At 32.4% G+C, this 22,822-nt stretch overlaps 3 protein-coding genes across 4 annotated transcripts; 1 reads left to right on the forward strand and 2 right to left on the reverse strand.

Annotated features, from left to right (window-relative positions):
• The first annotated feature begins 4,521 nt into the window (after positions 1–4,521).
• LOC107420357 (brassinosteroid-related acyltransferase 1) lies at positions 4,522–8,055 on the forward strand. 2 transcript variants are annotated; one of them, XM_016029291.4, is made up of 4 exons: positions 4,522–4,738; positions 5,217–5,466; positions 6,065–6,574; positions 7,270–8,055. In XM_016029291.4, the coding sequence occupies exons 1-4, from the start codon at positions 4,662–4,664 to the stop codon at positions 7,771–7,773; spliced, it is 1,341 nt and encodes a 446-aa protein (XP_015884777.1). In that variant the 5' UTR covers positions 4,522–4,661; the 3' UTR covers positions 7,774–8,055. The 2 variants fall into 2 exon arrangements, with proteins under 2 accessions (XP_015884777.1, XP_024930686.1); XM_025074918.3 differs by lacking the exon at positions 4,522–4,738 and having other exon boundaries at positions 4,804–5,466.
• Positions 8,056–8,198: 143 nt separating this feature from the next.
• On the reverse strand, positions 8,199–12,969 carry LOC107420356 (two-component response regulator ARR12). The gene is made up of 6 exons (XM_016029289.4): positions 12,336–12,969; positions 11,468–11,620; positions 10,691–11,089; positions 10,456–10,532; positions 9,118–10,371; positions 8,199–8,534 (listed from the first exon to the last, which is right to left on the reverse strand). Exons 1-6 carry the CDS (start codon positions 12,463–12,465, stop codon positions 8,469–8,471), a joined length of 2,079 nt encoding a protein of 692 aa, XP_015884775.3. The 5' UTR covers positions 12,466–12,969; the 3' UTR covers positions 8,199–8,468.
• A 5,787-nt stretch (positions 12,970–18,756) lies between these two features.
• LOC107420338 (class V chitinase CHIT5a) lies at positions 18,757–20,896 on the reverse strand. Its single transcript, XM_016029272.4, has 2 exons — positions 19,218–20,896; positions 18,757–19,022 (listed from the first exon to the last, which is right to left on the reverse strand). Exons 1-2 carry the CDS (start codon positions 20,398–20,400, stop codon positions 19,000–19,002), a joined length of 1,206 nt encoding a protein of 401 aa, XP_015884758.3. The 5' UTR covers positions 20,401–20,896; the 3' UTR covers positions 18,757–18,999.
• Positions 20,897–22,822: the final 1,926 nt, after the last annotated feature.

Here is a 22,822-nt window from a genome sequence, read left to right on the forward strand (position 1 = left end):
CCAGTTAAAACTAGAAGTGCCTTGGATGGCTTCAAGTTACTCAGGGAAAGAGAATGAGAGGGATGCTGTATTATATATATATATATATATAGATATATATTTTATGTCCTTTCCTGTCACGCATTATTAGCATAGGAGAAACAGGGGCCCTCTAAGAGCCTAATCATTATATAATCATATAATCATAGTGTTGCCTAATCAAATTATTCACTGTGTGATTTCCTCCGAGTTGTTTTATGCATTATATAATCATATATATGTTGCCTAATCTTAATTTCTTAGATCATGATTATTGTTGCCACCATAATTTTCATATATATATATATATATATATATGAGGATAACTCATTTAGCAAGTTATTTATTTATATCTACTGTTAAAGTGTTATAAATTCGAAAATACTAAGGTAAGGAAAAAAAAAAAAAAAACAAAAAAAAGGTACGACTTTTGCCTTCTCTAATATATGTTACTTAACAACACACCGGCCAGTAGCGTTAGTTTGTATTTTTGCTGAAACGGCCAGTAGCATTAGTTATGATATATATCCTCGTTATATGCGTTCTACAATCAAATTAATTAATACCTTCTACAATCAACTGTAGCTTTATAAATAATTGATCCTTTGTTGTGTAGCTTTGCCCAATAAACCATAAAATACAAGCGTTTACAATGAACAAAGATTCATTTATAAATATTATTACGGATGGGACAACAAAGAAAGTACAACCAATAAATAAGCTTTAGGGGTGGATAAGTAGTAGCTTTCACAATGAAAATCACTCAACCATGCTGCCCCAAAGAACGCATCCCTTCAAAGTCTCACTTAGCGGCAAAAGACAATATATTTGATAATAATTTATAGCTTGTGGTGTCCCTTCATCATTCATGATTAATTTACTAGTAATATTTAATATTACAAAATAGTGGTCTTGTTTTGTTCCCTTGAGAAGCTTCTAGGGTTCACAACTAGATATCATTCGGATTAGTGATTTTTTTTTTTTTTTTTTTAAGACTATCACTCTGGTTTAGACTATCAATCTGGTTGAGTCTATATATTGGCATTCTCATAATATCTCTTGGTCATTCATTAATCATGGATTTTTTTAAGAGGATGTATTAAATTTAGAGTTTAAAATATTTTTAAAATTATTTAAAAATTTAAAAATATTCAATTTAGATTTTGAAGGAATTTATAGAAGTTCAATGATATTAAATTTATATTTTAATATATTATATAAAAGTATATTAAAATAATCCAGATGTATTCAATTAAAATTTTATACAATTCTTTTAAAATTCGGAGATAGTAAAAAAATTATTGATTTTAAAAGATTTTAAAAAATGATAGATTTTAATGGATTTAAAATGATTTTGAAAGTGAAATTATGAATAAAACTGTCAATATGAAATTCAGCTTTTATTCTAAAAATTTTGTTGAATTTTTATAAATTTTTTATAAAATCTATAAAATTCCATAATAATCTATCAAATCTTTTAAAATCTATAACATAGTTTAAATTCTCTAAACTATAAATTGAATACATCCTTTTTAATATATTTTTGATCTTTTACGTAAACCAAAGAAGGCATTGTTCTTTTTTAATTTGTTTTTTCCTTTTTTCTCAATCAATTTGATGGTCTTCCTTTTTATATGGGATTCTCGTTCAGACAGTTTTTCCCGGTATTATGTAAACGAGCATAGATACTTAATGCACTAGTGAAATTTTAAAATTGGATTTGAAGCTAGAAATAAGATTCTGACCATATAGAAAGTAGTAGTACTAATTATAATGCCAATGTATGCAATGAATGAATATCATGTCTTCTCTATCATCTGTGCGTAAATAAGTCTATAATAATGACATACATGGGATTCGCAAAGTGTACCATAAGATAAAACAGAATATGTTAAAAATAATTTCTATCCAATAAAGAGCTCAAGGATATATTTAATAATAAGAAAAGCAATCTTTGTATGTATATTGTATAGTAAAGAAGTTGTACAATAATTCTAATTATTATTCCCTTCCCATTTGATATCTATGAGGGAATTTTTTGAACGTTAGCAAATGTTTTTGGAAATATATAAAACATATATATACAAACACGGATACAGAAAAATTTTAGAAAACTATCATGCCATTGACCATATTGAACTAAATAAAAAAAAAAATACCATTGCCCACTCGTTGAAATGGATTCTAATCGCCAATCTGGACTGCTGATTATTTGTTCATATATAGTTAACTAGTCCTATCATAAAATTAAAGTGCTCTATAATATTTGAAACCCTGGGGGATCCGATCACAAAACCATAGAATATATAATCCCAAAATTGGATATAGTTAAGGTAATAAAGCACCGTTTTGTCTTGAAAATATAACCAAGCGATCTTGAAACCAAAACTTGGAATTAGAGTATGAAAAATGCATGTTAGGTAATATTTTGGCAATGTGATGAATAAATTAATGAAAAGCTGCGAACCACTAGAAGTGGAGGTGGAGGAGAAAAGAATAAGTTCCAAATAGAATAAAAATAGAAATAAATATAGTAGTGAGAAGCTCCTCTCCACCAATTCAAAAAGTTTTATAATATTAGTTGTATGATTTTCAATTATCATATATAATATAAATTTAATAATTTATATTCATGGTAATATTTTACAATAGTAAAATAAAATATGTTTATTATATAAATGTTTATATATGTTTGATGATAACGTAGTTTGTGATACCAAATCATCTATATAATTTTTTTATGAAAAAAAATTATCCATATAATGATATATATAAAAGTTTTTCCCAACACTGTGTAATGCCAATTATACGAGACTGGTTTTGGAAAAATCTAAGCAATTTATAATAATAGTGATGTTCTTTTTTTATTTATTTGGGTAATAATATTAAGGTTTTTTCGTAATAAAGGGTGGAGGAGAAAAGAAATGAAGATGAAGATGATATAGAAAGAGAAAAAGGAGTAAAGGAGAGGATCCTGAAAACAAGGCAACTTGCAGGGAAAGGTGGAGACAAGAAGAGACAAAGTCTGGGCTTCAAATGCACGCATGCTTCGCTACAAACACACCAACTTGGCCAACCCTTCAATTCCTCAATTCCTACCCCCCTCTCTCTCTCTCTCCCCGTTGAACGACATGACAACCTGTTTTTCCAACAAGCTTCAACCCCACATCTCATTGCCCACCAATCAACATGCTCTACTTTTTCTAAAGAACAACTGCAACAAATTTCAAAATACTATTCATTCATTTACTTTTTGCTGACTTTGTATCGTGGTTGATCGTTTTTCTACAAGTTTTTCTTCTTAGGTTCGTTTATGGAAATCAAATTTTTTTTATAAAATGGAAAGTAATTCCTCTCTGTCATTCTGAGATTCTCATAAAAAATGATATTGCACATTTTTTTAAAAACAATTTCACCGCCAATTAAATAACACTCATTAAGTTAATTGCATATAAATTTTGAGAATTCTATTACAAATTAACCAAATACTTAAAAAAGAAAATTGATTTATGGGAAAACGATTCCCAAAAGCCTATTTTCTTAAAAATTAATCTCCTTATAAATTTTAACATTTATCCAACGGTCTCTTAATACCATTGACTTCTAACTAAATATAACCAAGAGAAAAGATCATTAATATAAACTTGGGCTTAAAATCCATTCCATTTTTCTTGTCTTTTTTTTTTTTTTTTTAATGAAGTTTTTTATTGGGTTTTCTTTCTATATAATATATATAGAAAAATATTTTATTAGACAATATAGCTCACCATATCCTAGACGTATAACATCCTGCAATATATAATTGGGATGTGATCATCTAAGATATGATTTTTGGGGCTTGGAAATTTTACATACGTGACAGGACATAGTTTTTGTGTTAAGCAATTAATGATGTTTCTATATTACATATTCAGTTAATATACTGCTCTCTCTTCCTAATACATTAGAAAATGTATTGTCGTCTAAATGCACAGAAGATTTAACACATCAATGTTTTCCTGATACTGACAAATGGGTTTGCATTGCATTAATATTATGCATCAAATCATAAGAAACAAAGGGACAAAGTTTACCATTTGTCGATTGATTAGGTAGCAACAGAAAATTCATATGGCCAGGGACCTCTCTGAAGCATAATACAATAAACTATTACATAATTATAATATATTCAAATGGAAGATCCATTATAAAAATTAGAAGCTCCATATTCAAGTACATATTTCACTTATCTCATGGAAAATGTTCGATGATATAATATGGTCTGTGAGTGATGTGTGTATGTGTATATATGAGGAGACCGAGTACGTTGTCCCGGCCATTAGGATGTGACAAGCTCACATGTTCATCATTATAACCTGAAATGACATGCTTCTGACTCCCTTGAAATTTCATATCGATCGACAATGATCGATCTATATACATGGTGGCCGTTATTAGCTTCTCACGAGACATATAAATATTTCATGCCCAAGAAAATAAGAGAAATTAACTACCTCCAAAATTTGTAAGGCCAACAACCATATTATAAAGATTATTACTAATTATAGAAGGGTTTCTTAAATTCATGAACCTTTGAAAAGTTGGAAGCCTGGGTTCGGTCCCACTGCATTGATATTTGGGTTTAATTTGAAGAATCGAAGATCATGAACCGTAGGCAGGTCGTGAGTCAATATCATTACCTTCCTCACAGTGCGAGCCAGATAATATACTACATACACCGGTAAAGATATTCAGAATTTTTTTTTTTTTTTTTTTTTTTAACTTCTTCTTCTTCTTCTTCATAACACTAACAGTAGCATGCAAAACCTTTAACTAATAATAAAAACACAAGCATTAGACATCTCGTTGGCTCTAGCTCCTAGGAATCTAGGTATATAATTAATACATTGTACCTGTTTCCTCTATATATATACAAACTCCTCTCCTTTCCTTTCTCACAGCTGAACATACATATACTAGAAAGTTTGAGATTGAGGGCAACAAATTAAAGCCATAATGGCCAAGCAATATGATCATCAAAATTGCCCACCGGTTTCAATCACAAAAACCATTTCTGTATACCCAAAAATCCTACGCCCACAAAAAGTTCTCAACCTCTCCAACTTAGACAGGCAGTGTCCAATCCTCATGTACTTGGTTTTCTTTTACAATCCATCTCCTGCTGGTAAAATCCTGACCGTTGATTCGGTTTTTAACAGCTTGAAGAGTGGATTGGAAGAGGCTTTGTCAATTTGGTACCCTGCAGCAGGGAGGTTGAGCTTGAATCCTAGTGATGGAAAGCTTAACCTATGGTGCAACAACAAAGGTGCAGTACTTGTTGAGGCAATGAGCCCGGTTAAGATCTCGGACCTCGGTGATCTTTCTCAGTACAATGAGTTGTTGGAGAAGTTGGTTTTCAAGCCTGATTTTGGTGGGAATTTCTCCGACATGCCACTGGTTGTTGGTCAGGTGAGAATTATATATGATCTGAACTAGCTAGCTCATGATTAGACTCAAATCAACGTAATTAAGTTGGTATAATTAGTACGATCAAAAGAATTAATTATAGTTAATAGAAATTCTCTATCTAAGATATGCAAATTCCCTTCAAGCCCAACGACCTTGATAAATTGATAATTCCAAAGTCCTTTATTTTTATTTTTTTGTGACACAAATAATTATGAGCCTGCCCTACATGACTAGGGTTTTGAGCTCAACGCTCCTGATTCTTGTCTTTAGTGTTTTTCTTTTTTCTTTTTTTCTTTTTAAAGCATGCTTCCTTTAAACTGAAAACGAGGCTATGTGTTAGATAAATCTAGCCATAAATAACTTATCTTGAAAATTTCTTAAAAACAAAAGTTAAATTTGTGAAAACCACCACAGAGAAATGAATAAAACCCGGCAAGTACTTTGCTTTTGTAATTTTCTGAAAATTGTATGGAAAAAATGGAGCAAAAATTAGGCATACAATGAATTGTTCATTACACACAGAAACATGCTTTAAATATTTAAGTGTTTATAATTAGGTGTGTATATATATATATATATATATGATATAATACTACAGGTTACAAAGTTTGGATGTGGAGGATACTCAATAGGAATTGGAACGAGCCATTCGTTATTTGATGGACCAGCAGCTTATGATTTTCTGAGTGCATGGGCTTCTGCTTCTGCTGTCCTGAAACCAAACAAAACTACTACTGCTACTGCTACTAGTAGTCTACCAGAGCTTTATAAACCAGTGCATGAAAGACCTTTACTCTTGCTTGGTAATTCTCAGTTTCGATCACCCCCAAAAGCCGTCGCTAATAATTTGTCTAAAACCATAACTACTAGTAGTGGTGCTGCGGCCATAGATCATCTATACCACTTGATAATGCAAGCGGCTGCTGAAGGAAGCCTCCTCCTCACTCATAGTACTCCTGGATCTTCTTCTTCCACTCATAACAATTATGTTCTCAAGACCTTTCATCTCAGCGGTAACCTCATTGAAAATTTGAAGATGCAGGTTTTCAATCAGAATGATGGTTTTTCATCTTCATCCTTTGAGGTTGTTGCTGCTCACTTGTGGAAGGTAATGTTATTATTTTATTAATTTTTCTTATTTTTCAATTACTACCACTTGTTCCTCTTTTTAATTTTACAAATTTTTACATCCAAAAATTAATTAATAAAACTTTTTAATTCTGTTAAAATATATATCCAAATTCCATCCAATTCTCACAAGTTCGAGTTTTTGAGATCGGTGGTATTGGATTGTGGAGATATTACCCAATTCCAGTCCACGTTTCACGAGTTCGAGCTCCTAAAATCAGTGGTATTGGATTGTAGTTTAATAAATTCAGTTTATTTTCCTTCTGGTATGTTAGTGGCGAAAGTTGTACATATATGAACTTTAATTTTAACTGTAAAAGTTAAAATCATGATGGACATGAAATAATTCATAACCTTGGCAATTATTGTACGGCAAAGATATCATCGAGATATCCAAATTCAAAAAACAATGAATTGTCGGGGGTCCTATGATTGATTACAGTCTACAAAATAATGAATTGTCGGGGCATAATAGCGCCTTATCGGAGGGGGCACCATGTATGCAATATGTATTATGTAGTAGGCCATTCTCGTGACAGTGTCTCCAGAGATTCAGATTGAACTCTTCCTATCATTCATTCAAACAGATATTCTATTTAATATTTATTATTAATATTATTATTTTTCAAAAATAAATAAATAAAACAAACTAATATTTGTTTTGTCACATTTCAGGCAAGGTCTAAAGCCTTAGGACTAAAGAAGGAAACAATGGCATGCTTGCAATTTGCTGTGGATACGAGGAACAAAGTGGTACCCCCACTGCCTAATTCATTCAGTGGCAATGCTTATGTACTTGCCTCTGTGGCTTTAAAAGCTGGAGAACTGGAGCTAGTTAGCCATAAAACCATAATCCAGAAGATAAGGGAAGCCAAAAACTCTGTCAACAACGACTATGTCAAAGCCTACATGGAGGGGCTTCAAGGACCACAGGGTGGTTCTCTCCCTCCATTGAAGGAGCTAACCATAGTTTCTGATTGGACAAGGATGCCATTTCACAAGGTTGAGTTCTTACATGGACACGCAGCAGCCTATGCATCTCCATTGCTTACTCCAATTCCTCAGGTTGCATATTTTATTCAGAATCCTAATGACAACAAAGGAATCCATGTCAGAATTGGGTTGCTTCAGCAATATGTCGATGCTTTCTCTCGCTACTTTCTCACCGCCGGTCGATAAAATAAGACATTATTTAGCTGTTCCTCTGTTTTTTCTTTTCATTTTTTTTTATATTTTATTTGGAACTTTTCTCCCTTTGTTGGTGAGCTTAGGTGATCTGGGAAAGGAGATCATTAGAAGATGATTATATATATATATATATATGGTGACAATGATATTGTCATAGTGAGTTAGAAAAACTAATAATAATCTGATATATAAATATGTGGAATGTGTCGTTTGGTAAGACACATTTCAGAATCCAAGTTATAATATTACAGTGGACATGCTTTTTAGCTTTTTCTTGGTTTGGTCATACAATGCCAACAATAATCAATGTTATAGTGGGGTCCTCTAGTTTATCTCAATCAACAGTCGTACATCACCATTTTAGAGAAGGGAAAAAAAAAGAAAAAGGAAAAAAAAAGAAAAAAAAACCACGTTAGTGCTTTGTTGGGCCCACGGACAACAATGTCTTTTCATTTATACCAAATAAACAAGCCGTTATTTATAGTATTACTCAATTAATTGTCAAAACTGACCGCGCTGAAACTAAAGCAAAGAGAGGAAGCTAATTGTCGCTAGTGAAATACTATCTAAAACAAAAGTAGTCTAAACAGAGTCGAAAGTTGTAGGTGTAAATTTACAGGAGGTAAATCTCATTGCAAAGGGTAATTTCCTTGGAAATCCATGTTGCTTGCACATGGAATGCATATTCACATTGATGGTCCCAGGGAATAAGCATCAAACTCCCCTTCCATTGATTTTGCCTTATCTTGTTCCTGCATTCACCATAACAGTACTGGTAAATGGCAAAGAAATCAATAAGAGCAAATATGAAACACCAGAATACTAGAGCAAATGGTCAAAAGGCATCTTTTCAAAATTTTCAGATCCAAATAACTGTAAAATGCAAAGTGAAAGGCTGCACCACAAAAACTGTTTTCAAAATGTTCCTACCAAATCCAGGCCATGTTCACAGGAATGGAACCAGTGGAATGCAGAAGAGAGGTGCTAGATGCGCAAGAACCCAGATAGCCTAAAGGCATGGGGCTTTAAGATATGAGAAGTGGTAGCAATAACATGCTCTTTCAGAAAACCGTTCACACCTTTTTTTTTTTTTTCCTTTTTTTTTTTTTTTTTTTTCTTATGAGGACCTTCATAAATTTCAAATTCTCTAAATCAGATGACGTTTGAAAACATATAATATACAAAACAGTCGTTACCAACTGTTTTGACAGTGCCACCATGATCCTTGCTTGTATGAATAATCTATCTACGAAAATATGAATTCTATACTAAATTGTTAAGAAAAGACACTGTGACTGTAAACTAGGCAGGTAAAGCATATATATGGACTATTACCTGTTTCATCATTGCACTCACTAAATCTTCCAAAGAGCCAACAGTATTAGAGATGTAACTTCCCTGTGGCCTCTTTTGGTCCAAGAGGTATCCCTGCTTCGATCTCAGTGACGTCTCCATGGTTGGTTTTTCAACCTCATCATGCTTCATGATTAAAGGATCAACATAATTTGATTGTCCAATCAAATTGAAATCCATGCTTCTATCGAAGATCGAATTCTTAGAGTCCAAACTCTGCTCCAAAGGACCCATGGCATCATTAACAGGCATCAGAGAGTTCATAGAGCTACACATAATATTCGAAGGATAAGTGGAATCTGGCTTCTGGTTATCCCACCCATGAATTAGGGCCTCATTAATTGTTTGCCCAGCATTACTGCTTATTGCAGATTGTTGGCCCTGTATATCAGTTCTTAAATCCTGAAATTGTGTGGAGGCTGAAGTTACTGAAGAAACATCAAACCGATTGCTACCCATTTGCGAGGCCATTACAGACAGATTGTCCCTCAAGCTGCTAGGATGTGTACTAGCCTGCTTAAAACGGTCACCTGAAAGTAAAGAATTCGACTGGTACCCAGATAACTGAGCAGAGCTCGACCAGTTCTCAGTACATCTACCATGATCAGGCAAAGGGGAACAAAACTCTGATTTCAAGGAGGTCATAGAAACAGATGATTGACCACCAAATTTTCTTCCACATTGGTCATCTTGAAGGTTTCCTAGCATCATCGAGCTGGTTGAAACAGCCAGAGCACTGTTTGAACTATTACCTGTTATTTTTGCATCTGGGAGGCCATTGGAAAGAGGGAAAATTGGGGTGTCATCAATAGCGGTGGAGAACTCTCCAATGTGTGTAACACCCTTACTATTTTGTTGATCAAGTTCAAAGGATACTGGCATTCTTTGAAGCATGTTCCCATTATGCTTTCCAAGAACTGTGGCAGGATGGAATTTCACTTGATCAGTGGAGTTGCTCAAATTTTGCGGATGACCCAATTGAAGCCGCCCTGAAGAAGGAAGGCAATGCAAACCCATACCAGCAGGAGTATTCAATCTTCCAATCATCCCACTAGGCGGGAAGGATCTGAAAGCGGGACTTTGGAACTGCACGGATCCACTTAATGCAGTGTAACTGCCAAGGCCATTCATAGAACTCATTCGCAAATAGGAAGAATCTGAACTTCCTAAAGCTGCCACCATATTTGCTTGTTGGTTTGCTACACAGCTGATTCTTTTAAGGTAAAGCCTATACTTCTGAAATCAAAGAAGCATAATGTAAGCTTCTTGGAAATGGCAAATATAGATCGCATTGAATTAAGGAAAGATTAGCATGCATGCCTGAAGATGACTCGCCACATTTTCTCTTGTAAGCTTTTCAACATTCATTAAATCTAGAATCTTTTTGGGAACTGCCTCTGCATTGGCACAAAATTAAGATGAAATTAGTCAACATAAAAAAGCTGGATTTCATGGAAGAAGAATCCCAATAAAATAAAAACTGAGTTGAAGAACAAAACAAATTCAGTAACATAGATAAACATTCAATAACTTCATAGATGGGTGAAGAACCTACTATCAATGCCCAACTGATTAACAGCTGCAACAAACTTGCGATGCAACTCGACAGACCAAACTACACGAGGCTTCTTTTGTGTTGATGGATCGTCGTTATCATTTTCATCACGATCCTCATCTTCATCTTCATCTTGATCCTTGCGTTTCTTATTGAGCTTCCCATTCTGATCAGAATTTCCGGTTTCTGCTGACTCTGGACCTCCTTCACCATTCCCAATATGAGACTTGTCCTGATTGCCAGAATTTTTGCAGTCCTTTGAATCAAACTTCTTCCTCCTTATTACATGTTGCCAGATGTTCTTCAGCTCCTCAATTCGAACAGGTTTTAGCAAATAATCACAAGCTCCATGGGTGATTCCCTTCATCACAAGCTTTGTATCGCCATTTCCAGACAACACTTGAAAAATATTAAACTTTTTAGACTTGAAATTTTAATTTAAACTTAAAAAAAAAAAAGAAGCTAAAAAGTTGTTCTTGCAGCTCTAACATAAGATCACAGCACAGTATTTAATTATTAAGGGATTTCAAACTTTAACATTTTAATTAAAGTTTAACATTTCATTTCTTTCTCAGAGAAACTGTTCATTTATTGTAACCACAACTTCCATGGTATCAAATTTATAAATTTGGAAAATCACAATTAAGTCAACATTTTAGCAGACCATTTTGAAATTCATCTATAAGAAACCGTTGTTTTGAATGATGAGAATATTATTGAAAAATTCCAGACTCCAAACAGAATAAAACTTCTTTTAAAAAAAAAAAAAAAGCTCACTTATAACAGGAAGGTCCATCTCAAGTCCCACAAGCTCGAGCAACTTAAATCCATCCATGTCTGGCATATGTACATCACTGATAACCAGGTCAAACTTGTTCTTGTTCTCTCTTAGCATCTTCAATGCCATGATAGCCTGGCTAGTTGTTGTAACTGCAAAACCCATGCCACATAATTGCAATTGAACAAATTTTCTGCTGGGGGAGGGAAAAGAAGAAAGAACGGCATATTTCATACTCCACAATTTCAAGTAATCTATCAATCCATAAATAAACCAGAAGCTTAATCTAAATCTACAATTTTTTTTTTTTTTTTTTTTTAAGATTATCAAAAGTCTAACACAATATGAAAATGCTATTTTTAGGGGGGAAAAAAATCTGATTTCAAAATTTAAGAAAAAGGCTATACTTTCTTTTTAACGATTTTAATAAATACCCAAGTGAATAATTTCCATAAAACTCGGTACAAGACCCTAAAAAAGAGAAAGTATAAAAGTGAATATGAAAATCTTACTCAAACGTCACAAATCTAGGTATTCACATCCATTAACATAAAAATAAGATCGAATTTGTGAAAAATATTGAACATTTGAAGAAGGAAATGGGAATCTAACTTCACACCCGTGTAAGACCCTGCACGCAATCTAGTCAATGAAGAACATATTACCAGTATATTATATTACATAACCGAAAAAAATAATTACAACTACATAAACCAAAAACTCTCATCAAAACACCAAACAAAAAACAAAATCTTAATTTTTTTTTAAAAAAAATAAAGCCCAAATTAGCGGAACCCATCCCAGAAATCTCGTAGGAAAATGAAAAAAAAAATGAAAAAAATGAAAAAAAAAAAAAAAGAGCTAAACCATGGTATTGGCATCGACGAAGCAGAGTCTCCAAAACTTTGAGGCAAGTGGGGTCATCGTCCACGGCAAGAACACGCATTCCAACAGGAAACTGACTTCTGCGATCATCAACAGTCGTCTCCACGGTCATTTTCTCAACTTTCGGACAAAGAACAATGAAAATAGAAGAAGAATCTCACAGGGCGGGTTTGAATGTTTTAAGGCTTTCTTCCTTGTGGGTTTTGGAGCAAAACCCAGAATCAATAATAATAAAAAGCACAGAGATACAGGGAAAACGGCTTTGCAAAGATTAAACCAAAGAGGCTAAATATTATTCAAGAAAGAGAAGGAGAAAATAGAAAGAGAAAGACAGAGAGAGAGAGTGTGTGATAAAAGGAATGCGATTGTAAAGTTATGGAATCTCGTAAATTTTTATGGAACTCTCCGAGTCACTTTCTCTGTTTATCTCTCTTTTTTTTTTGCTTAGATCTCTGTTTATCTCTCTTTTTTTATGATAGAATCTCTGTTTATCTCTCTTGACTGTAGAAAAAAAGGAGAAATAAATGAAAATCTATTTCTCTCATTCATTAAGAACTGTGAAAGAATGCGACTATGAGAGAGTCTTTGTAAGACTTTGCTGAAATTGACCTTTTTTTATTTTTTTTATTTTTTGTGGTTTTTGATCGAAATGTGATGCCAACATGGAACATAATTTAGAAAAAGAAAATTTTGCACGAGGGGATACCCGCGCGTGCATTATACGCGTAGTTATTCTCGGGTTTTATTAGCTTTTTGAATCTAACATCAATTTTGGCAAATCTTGTCTTTAAGTTCTAACATCAGTAAATGTTCATTAAAAAAACAAAAATTAAAAAGTATGATACAGAGGATATTATTGAAGTAATTTTAAAGTTTTATTATTTATAGTTAAAAATATTCTTTATAATATTATGAAAGATACTTTTTATTTTTAAAAAAAAGTTCCTTGATGCTTTTATGGTCAATAAAAATAGTCAAAGAAAGGAAATTATAGTTAACTTTAAGTTGTGGCTTTGGTTTTTGGTGAACGACTTAAATGCAAAATATTTTTGCTTAGAATATACAAAATTATTCCTTTTTATTTTAACTTGTAGAAAAACAAGTCAACGAAGTAAAATGTTTTATTTTGAAATTAATTATTTTTTTTTATATTTTTGTATATGCACTTGCATTTAATTAGAAAAAATAAAATAAAAATATATAATAATAATCGCTGCATATTTTCGATAAAGAAAATGAAACATGCATTTTCATGTTTTATTTTCATTTTTACATTATATTCTTATTTTATCTATAACAAAATAATAAAGACCAAAAAACTTTAATATATATTGAAAAGATTCCAAAATCCAAATACGACTATAAAACAATTAAAAGAAAAAAACAAGTTTATCATTTTATTTTTTTCATTGACTACTTTTTTGTCTGTTTCCTTCTCCCTCTCTCTCTCTTGTTATTTATTTAAACGTATTTAACATTGGAAATATTTTGAAATTTGGAAACTAATATACGGGTTTTCCATAAGAATTTACAAACCTAGTTGATTTACCTTGTTGAGTAAAGAAACGGAATACTTGATTATTAGTAGTGGAGATAGTAATTGGAACCATCCATTAAAAAGTACCCTTGTGGAATGAGGTAAGATGAGGTATATTACAGTGATATAATTAGAAGGAATGGTTTCAATAAGAATCATATCGTAAGGTAAGATTTTTAGCTAAAAAAAATATATAAATATATATATATATATACATATCGTAAGTAAGATAAGATATAGTCCAATATGACAAGTGATTTAAGAATAAAATATGAGGCAATAAGTTTCAATATTCTATATAGTTATGGCAACCATTTACGAAGGTATAGGAGTAGAGAAGGAATGGTAATGTAAAATAAAGATCGTGAAAAGGAAAATTCATAATATTATGTAACTAGGTAAGAGGATATAAGGAAAAAGGAAAAAAAGACTTATAGGTTTTTAATAGTATATTTAAGGAAAACATGAGGTAGTCTTTTCGTTTTTTGAGGGGAAACGAAAAATAATAAAGAGCTTCTAATACGAAGCCATAGAAGTACTCTTTTCATTTCATTTCCTTTTCTTTTTTTTTTTTAAAACAATTTGATAAGTAGTAAATATTTCCTTAAAGAACATTCCTTGAGGAGATGCCATACAATTAACAGAAAAATATATAAATAAATAGATAAATAAATAAAAGCATGATAGGTACTATAAAAGTGTTATTGATTTGCTTGTCTAGTAAATTATTGGAAAATGTGTTTTAAAAAACTAAAAATTAGTATATGAAATATTTTTTTAAACTCTTGCCGATAAAAGAAATTATAATTTAGAAATAAAAATTATTTATTTATTAATCAAATAAAGTAAAACTAATTACAGAGAGAATAGAATAACTCAAAGCAGTTTGTATAATAAAATGGGTGTTTTAATTGTGTGATTGGGACCACCTCAAAATTTATATGGAGGATACAGATAGAGAGAGAAGCGTGAGCAGTGCTGTGCTTCAGTTTCTGAAACCAAAATGTAATAGTTTATTCAATGTTTATCAAATCCTCTTTTTCCCTTTTGTATTAACTTCTTCCTTGACAAAATTTGCCTTCATTAGGCTGCTCTTTCTAGACTGGAAGCCTACAAGATCTACTTTCATGTTTTCAATAAAAGCTTAGAAAGAAAGACTAAAGACAATCAATTTTTAGTTTATTATATATCACGCTAGTATTTAGACGTGGTTAAAAAGCATGACCTTTTAATATCCAAAATAAAGCAAATAGAATAACAATTTTTATTTTTTTTTATTTTTTTGGGTTTCCATCAATTGACAGGACCTGAATTTGTCAACTGTTCAATGGAAAAAGAAAATTCGCCAAATCTAAAAAAAAAAAAAAAAATGGTTCCATGGAAAAAGAAAAATGAATAAATAAATAAATAACCCTTTTGAATGGGGGTTCTAAATAAAAAAACGCTTTTGAATGGAATTCCACGTAAATGCCAAGACAATAACCTAGGAAATTTCTGTGCCTGGGGTTTAGATTTTGAGTACAAGGGAGAATCCAAGTTTTGGTCGCAAGCCATACCCAATTAAAGGCGGCTTTTTGTGAGGCCATTGATCAAACGGGTGGTCATGACACCTACAAGGACAATTTCTCAATGTGCAATTTTTTTATTTTATTTTGTTTTGTTAGTATAAGAAAATAAAATTTGTTATTTCAAATGAGTCAGAGTAGCAACCCCTTTTATTATAAACAAATATTTCTAAATGTATCAAGAACCTATAAGTAATAGCCCTTAAATGAAAATAATAAATGATAAAAAAAGAAATGGACCACGAAGAAAAACACTATATTGGCATAGTTATAGGATGGAGACGCAAAAAACTGTGGTATGTTTGACACATACAACATAATGGTTAATTAATTGAAGGAGGCAAATTTAAATGATGGCCACAAAGTGATAGTGATAGAGACAAAGCTAGAAACTTTTGAGGGGTTGGTGGAGAAAGTGAAATAGTGAGTATGAGAACCAATGAATGCATGAAAAAGCTAGCAAATCATATTAAAGTAGAATGCCCACTATGTATATTTAGTGGAGAAAACCTTATAAGCATGTTGGATGTGGCCTATTTTTTATTTTTTTATTAGCAAAAAAAAAAAATTTAGATTTTTGGCCTCTTCTTTGTTTATAGATATTGAGTGGAAAGTCATTAAAAAAAAGAAAGATATTATGTGGTATATTATTACAATTATATGATTTTTGGAGATAATGATGGATCATGGATTAGATGGGAGAGCAAGAAAATGAAAAGATTTAATTCTTTTGATTTGATCGTTTAAATAAGAGGAAAGAAAGGATAAGGAAGGAAAATAAAGAAATAGATTATGTTTATCTAGCTTTTCATTTAAATTTAACCAAAAATAAAAAGAAAAAGAAAATAGTTTAATAAAACTTTTAAATATTTCAATATTATCCTTATTAATTAAAAATTACTTGATTGAAATATTTTATATTTAGAGCATTTTTGTACAAATATAAACTACATTAATTACTTTTTACGTTTTTTTTCCATTAATAATCATCTTAACAAACTATTACTATAAATATTTTATTGTCTTTTCCTCCTTAAATTTATAGTTTATTTTCCTTTTCACCCTGTAATCCAAATATAGTTTTAATCCCTTGGAATTTATTTATTATTAATGGCATTCATAAGCTTTATTTAGTCCCTAGTCCCTACTTTGTTAGTGCACAACCTTATCATTATTGCTTTATGCAATCATCTCCCTTTTTCAGCTGAATGTTAAAGTTTTACGGTGACTAAGCGATAAATATTCTTTTTTTTTTTTCCATTTACTTGTTAGCTTTGGCAAGATAAAGAAAAAGGAACCAAATAACCCAATTAATTATATTTACTATATGTATGCATGGTAGTTGTTTTATCTTTTGCACGAAAAAAAGATAAATTGACGTTGATCATAAAAACTCATCAAGAATGAGTCGTATTTCTCAATGGTATTAAAAGTCCAATAGGACAGTTGAATTGTGTTTCTTAAATTTCAAGCATTTTTGGGGGGACCTTTCTTTGCTTGAAAATGTCAAATTGCAAATTTTTTTTCAAAATCATGGTAAAAAGACTAAAAATTAAGGACCGATTAATTACTTCCTTGGAAGTTGCTTCCTAGCAGAGCTTGGAAGATCATGGCCTTATAAGAGAATCCAAACAAGATCCCAATGAACTTGTTTATGATTATCCAAAGCACCATAATTTGACTACCAATTAATAATCAAGTGGGCATGATAACAACAGCCTCTCTCTCTTTTTTTTTTTTTTTGGTTCTCTATCTCTCTCTCTCTCTCTCTCTCTCTCTCTCTTTCTCTCTCTACTCAGATATATAAATGTGGTGTATATAGTTTATACATATTAATTCTTTTTCATAATTTTTTAATGTTAAAAAATGCATAGGTAGAAGATTCACATGGTGGGTACAAAATCTTGAGATTCCTTTGCTTTATAGAAGTCACATGAGTTTCCGTTTGGAATGAGTTAAGATGGTAGGGTATATGGGGGAAGAACAGTGTACCTCGACCAGAAATATGGCTTATGTATTGCTATGTATAGCTCATGTTGTCTCCCACGAGGGCTCTATTCCCCCAATATTAAATATTTACTCCAAATCAAATTCCTCTCCTTTTTCACTATTTTATCCCTCAAATCTCGCTCCACTTCGACAAAATGCCAACCCCCAACTCAGCCCCTTAATTACAACAAATCAGCTTGAAAAATACCAAGTAACAACAATTTGATGTTAAACATAAATAATTTCATCTTCTGTGAATTATTTCTCAATTTATCATAAAAAAAATATTGTCACATAATAAGTGATATTGGTAGAAACAATCTATAACGTTTTCTATCATAAACTATAAATTGTACTTCCTCAATGCATGGCGGCCTGGCCTCAACAAAAATTAAAAAAAAAAAAAAGAAGAAGTTAGTAGTACTACTAACAAGAATAAAGAAAGATGGGTATTTTTTGGTTTGCCAAGAATGGATGTTAATAATTATTAGAGAATAAATTGATATCGTTGCTATTACAAAAAGGTTAAAATCTTTACGTCATATGTAATCAATTGGTGTTGTAATTATGAATGACTAATATCCTTTTTTTTCAACCCCATCAATTATTGCACGAATTGCCCTCTATATTAAAAAAACATTGTAAAGTACACAGTATGTGATAAAGAAAGACATGCTTCTTGTAATTTGTGGGAACAATTTTATACAAAAATTGTATATTTTAAGCAGAAGTTTCGTGAAAGTCATGATGCCATTACTGAAGGGATAGAGTTACACGTCAAGCCGTCTATCATAGATATATATATAATTTTATATAAATTAGTTTTTTTACGAGTCAACATATAATTACATATCTTTGAAGTTTGGAACATCACATTTCCCTTCAGCCACTAACATATATTTGGATCATTTGAAAATTTATAAGGGAGAGGAGTATAAAAATGGAATCTACAATATTTTTAACTCCAACAATTAAAAGCAAGATTGGAATATGCTTATCCTGAAAACACAGCTATTAATGTAATTAATATAATGTTTATATATATGTCCCAGGAACAATTAATTATCAGTACAGAAAGATAACAGACATGTTGTATTTTTATTTTTTATAAAAAGGAGAAGAGAAAACAAAATTTCTTCTTGAAGTTAAAGACTAAAATTATCTAGTTGGCAGCCATGCAATAGGCCTAGCGTAATCTCTTACCTCTTTTTATTTTGCAATGACGTAAAATACACAATAATGCTAATCTATTTCCACTGGCTAATTATTCCTTTTTGATTCATGAAACGTATATATTCATGTTCTGTATCCATTAAAATAAACAATTCAATTCATTCACAATAATCAGCCAATTATAAAATTCATAAAATTAAACTAACAATATAAGCAACGCGTTACGCATCCTGTCGTACGTACTTTGTTTGTGTCAAAGTTCTAACAATCTGAATAATGAATAGTAGGATACAAGAAAACTTTCCGTTTGCACAGGCATTCCATGGAAATGTAACGTTACTACGTTCACGAAATTCATATTAAATTTCCCTTCGGAGAGTCTTCAGTTATTCCAAGCATTTGAAGCTGCCAAAACACAAAGAAAACAAAAACTTAATCAACTTAATCACTATCGAATTTCAATTATTATCATCGTAATTAGAAAAAAAAAATTAAATAAGACAACAAATTAAACAAGAAAAACAAGAAAAAACCTAGGCCACCTGGCCCAAAACAATGCTAGATAGAGATTTGGACTGGAGTGTCTACGGTTATACCCACCATGCATCGAGAGAATCCAATCCTTGTCCTGGCCCAGGGCCCAAAAGAAATATCCACCCAAGCCCGATGACTTGGCATATTGGACCTTCCACCTGATAGAGAACATATCCTCGAAACCGACCCAAGAATCTCCCGCTATAGAAAAATACGACACCGTTTGGCTGTCAAACACGACAACAGCCTTGCTCTCATTGTTAAAATCAACAATTTGGCGGTACAACAAAATGCCATCTCCGGGACCAACGCCCAAATTCGGGTCCTGGAGCTTCCAAGTCTTACCGTACAACGGTAGCCCCATGACAATCTTTTCGGGCGGTACTCCATCTTGGATCCACGACCCGATCCCGTAGCTGGTGCTAATATTGCTTTTCGGATCATAGAGTGCGGATTGAGCCCCGGTGAAATTTTCCCAACTCCCATGATAATCATAGCACATCGGACTTACCCAATCTAAGTATTTTGCCATCGCTTTCGCTGGGTACGATCTGGGTTCGTCGGAGCTAAATCTCGAAGAGAAATACACAGCAGAAGTGAGAAGGAGACGCGGTTTTCCGCTATTTTTAGCTTCGGCATCAATGGCATTCCTCCACTCTTGATACAACAGTGCTAAATTCGTCATGTCCTCGTCGTTAGCTGGGAATTCCCAATCGAGGTCAACGCCGTCGAACCCATATCTCCGAGCTATTTCAATGGTGGAATTGATAAAGACTGCACGGGTCGAGACGCCTCTCACCATTTTCGAGAACACAACCGGGTTGCTATTTCCGCCTCCGATGGCTAGTAGAGTTGCAACGGGCGGGTTTCGGGTTCGGAGCGAGTCCATGAACTCGGGGATCTTGATTTGGTCAAAGGAGGTAAGGTTGAGTCTGTAAGTGTCGGGTTCGGGTAAGAGGAAAGCGTAATAAATGTGGGTGAAGTAGGAGGTATCAATGGACGACGCTGGAAATCCGTCGAACGATGGCCAATAAGCTGCTTGGATGCCCTTTGGAAAATACGGGTTTTCAATCGGAGCGGGTTCGTATGTGGGCGGGTAAGGATCCGTAGCGGGTAACGGAGGCATTGAGAAAGAAATTGAGAGGGAATTTTGAATGAGTGAGTGAAAGATGAGAAAAGACAGAAAAGACAGCGAGTATTGGTTTAGGCCAGCCATATGGTTGGGACTTTGTGCTAAGATATTAAACATATTTCAGTATGGGGTTGGGGAGGGGCGCTTAATTTTGGGGTTGTACCTAAGGCTAAGATGTTGGTTTTTTTTATCTTTTATAGGGGTCCATATTGCTATGTTAGTATCGACATTCGACAGGTTATGTCAAAATAGCATTGTGTTTTGTTTGGATGGTTGTGCTCAAAGCTTTCCAAGTGGATTATCACATTCGGGAAGGAGAAGAAATCAAACACATGAAGCCAAACATTGCAGAGACATGGTTATGTTTTTAATAAATAGGCTGGCCTCCCAATATCAGATTTAAATTAGTTTGTAATATACATGCAAAATATATAACATCTCTCTATAGGCGAAATCCTTTCTGTTTGTTTCTAGAAACAGTTCGAATATATAACCAAAAAAAAAAAATATATATATATATATATCATCATCCTAGCTATTAGAACCACTCATTCTTAAAACCCACTTTAAACATGAAAGACTTATATGAAGTGCCTGGTAGGCAGGTACTAGTTTCTATTTTCTAACTTCTTCTAAGTTAATTTGATGTGTGCAGCATCAAATATTTGCTTTGGTCCAGTACTCTTTGTAAGACCAGAATATATATGTGACTGGGACATGACAGGAGCTCAAAGTGTCGAGTATGTCATGTTTGATCAAATATATATGCAGCTAAGTTGTCGCTTATCAGATAGTAAAAGGTTAAAGCATAGCTGGTTGTTCTTGTGGGGGTTTCATTCTCGTGTAGTCTCCATCACTTGGGGGTTCATTTTTGAGAAATATAAGCACGATAAGTGGGGGCCTAAAATTTTCCTTCATTTGGTTTTGGAAGTGGGATCTTACACGTGGTTTATGATTTAAAAAAGATAAGAAGAAAAAGTTATGCTAGATAAGCTTTTATGACAATTTTTGTTTGATTTCTTTTTTATTTTTGTTTTCCTTTCTTCCAAAAGTATGAAGTCTTTTATACTCGTATGCACAATCAAAAAAGGCATGCAGTGTTCCAATGGATACACAGTAAAGTATACACTGATTTAATTTAAATTGAATAATAATTAGAAAAAAAAAATTGATTAAACAGCAAAGGTTAAAAAAAAAGAAAGAAAAAAAGAAAGAAGATCAAGTCGATACTTTTCCCACCCCTGAATTGATAGAAGAGTTTATCCAACTGAATATAATAAGACAAGCAAATTTACATCAACCGTCAATTCCCACCTCGTGGGGACGATGTCAATTCTCTCTCTCTCTTTCTCGCTTATGGGAATGAAATTCACCATCAAAATCATTCTAATCTTTACGGACTTGTAGTCGGATAATAAAAACTAATTGGGCCATTTTCTAATGTTTTGGAACATGTAAAGAGATACTTTTTTTTTTAAGAGAAAAGGAGAGGACACTTAATTATTTATAAAGGAAGGAGAGGACACTTAATTATTTATAAAGAAAACAAGAAATAAGACTTGTTGCAGCTGAATCCAGTCCAAACATGCATGTGTACGTTTTTCCTTTTTTTTTTTTTTTTCTTTCTGTTCTATCAACTACTTTATCACATTCTTTGACGTCTTCAATAGAAATATCCCAATTATTTCCTAATAAAAACACTCTACGGTCCAATAATAATTCCATAATCCATGAAACTACAATACTGTATTTCTGGAATTCAGGAGAGAGGATATACTGGGCTTTTTCAGCCTTGTTTAATTTCTATTTGTTAATTAATTTCCGTAACCTTGATGCATATAATTATTATTATTTTTTCTGAACAAGTTTGCAAAGCAAAACTGACAAAAACTGAAATTTAAAAAAATGTGAATAAAATAAACACAACACAACAGACATTAGAGCATCAATCTTAAGATAAACCCATATATTATTTTTATATATTAATTTTTTTTCCTTCCTCAAAGGGCAGATTTAAATAAAATCTCAAGATGAAATGCTTTATCTGTTCATTTCCTGACATTGTATTAATTTTGGAAATGCATACAAAATAAATAAAGAAATGAATAATACAAAAGTAAAAAAACATGTGAAAATGTACAACGATGGAATAATAATTATAATAAATCTAAACGTTCTGGCAGAAACTGAAGTCGACAGAAAGTAATACACAGACTGTCCAGTCTGATGACGACATGGCGAAAACCATGGTTTTGAGTGTGGGTAAGAAGCAAGAAGAAGAGGAAAAAAGAGTGAGTTGTCCTCATTGAAGGGTAGTTGATATCAAAATGAGATTTATTTTTATTTTTATTTTTTTCTTTTGGGTATGTATCATGTATGTGGGAATTGATGGAACTTTGTGCTTTTTCTTTTTTCAGGGGTGTTGAAATGTGAAACTCATTTTAGACAGACAGAGAGATCTCTAAAAGAGATTTTGTTGAATTTGGTTTGGACAGAGAATGTAAGATAGAATCATATGCCATGTTTGATTTTCATAAGC

Source organism: Ziziphus jujuba, chromosome 5 (genome assembly GCF_031755915.1).
Source record: "Ziziphus jujuba cultivar Dongzao chromosome 5, ASM3175591v1".
NCBI lineage: Eukaryota > Viridiplantae > Streptophyta > Magnoliopsida > Rosales > Rhamnaceae > Ziziphus > Ziziphus jujuba.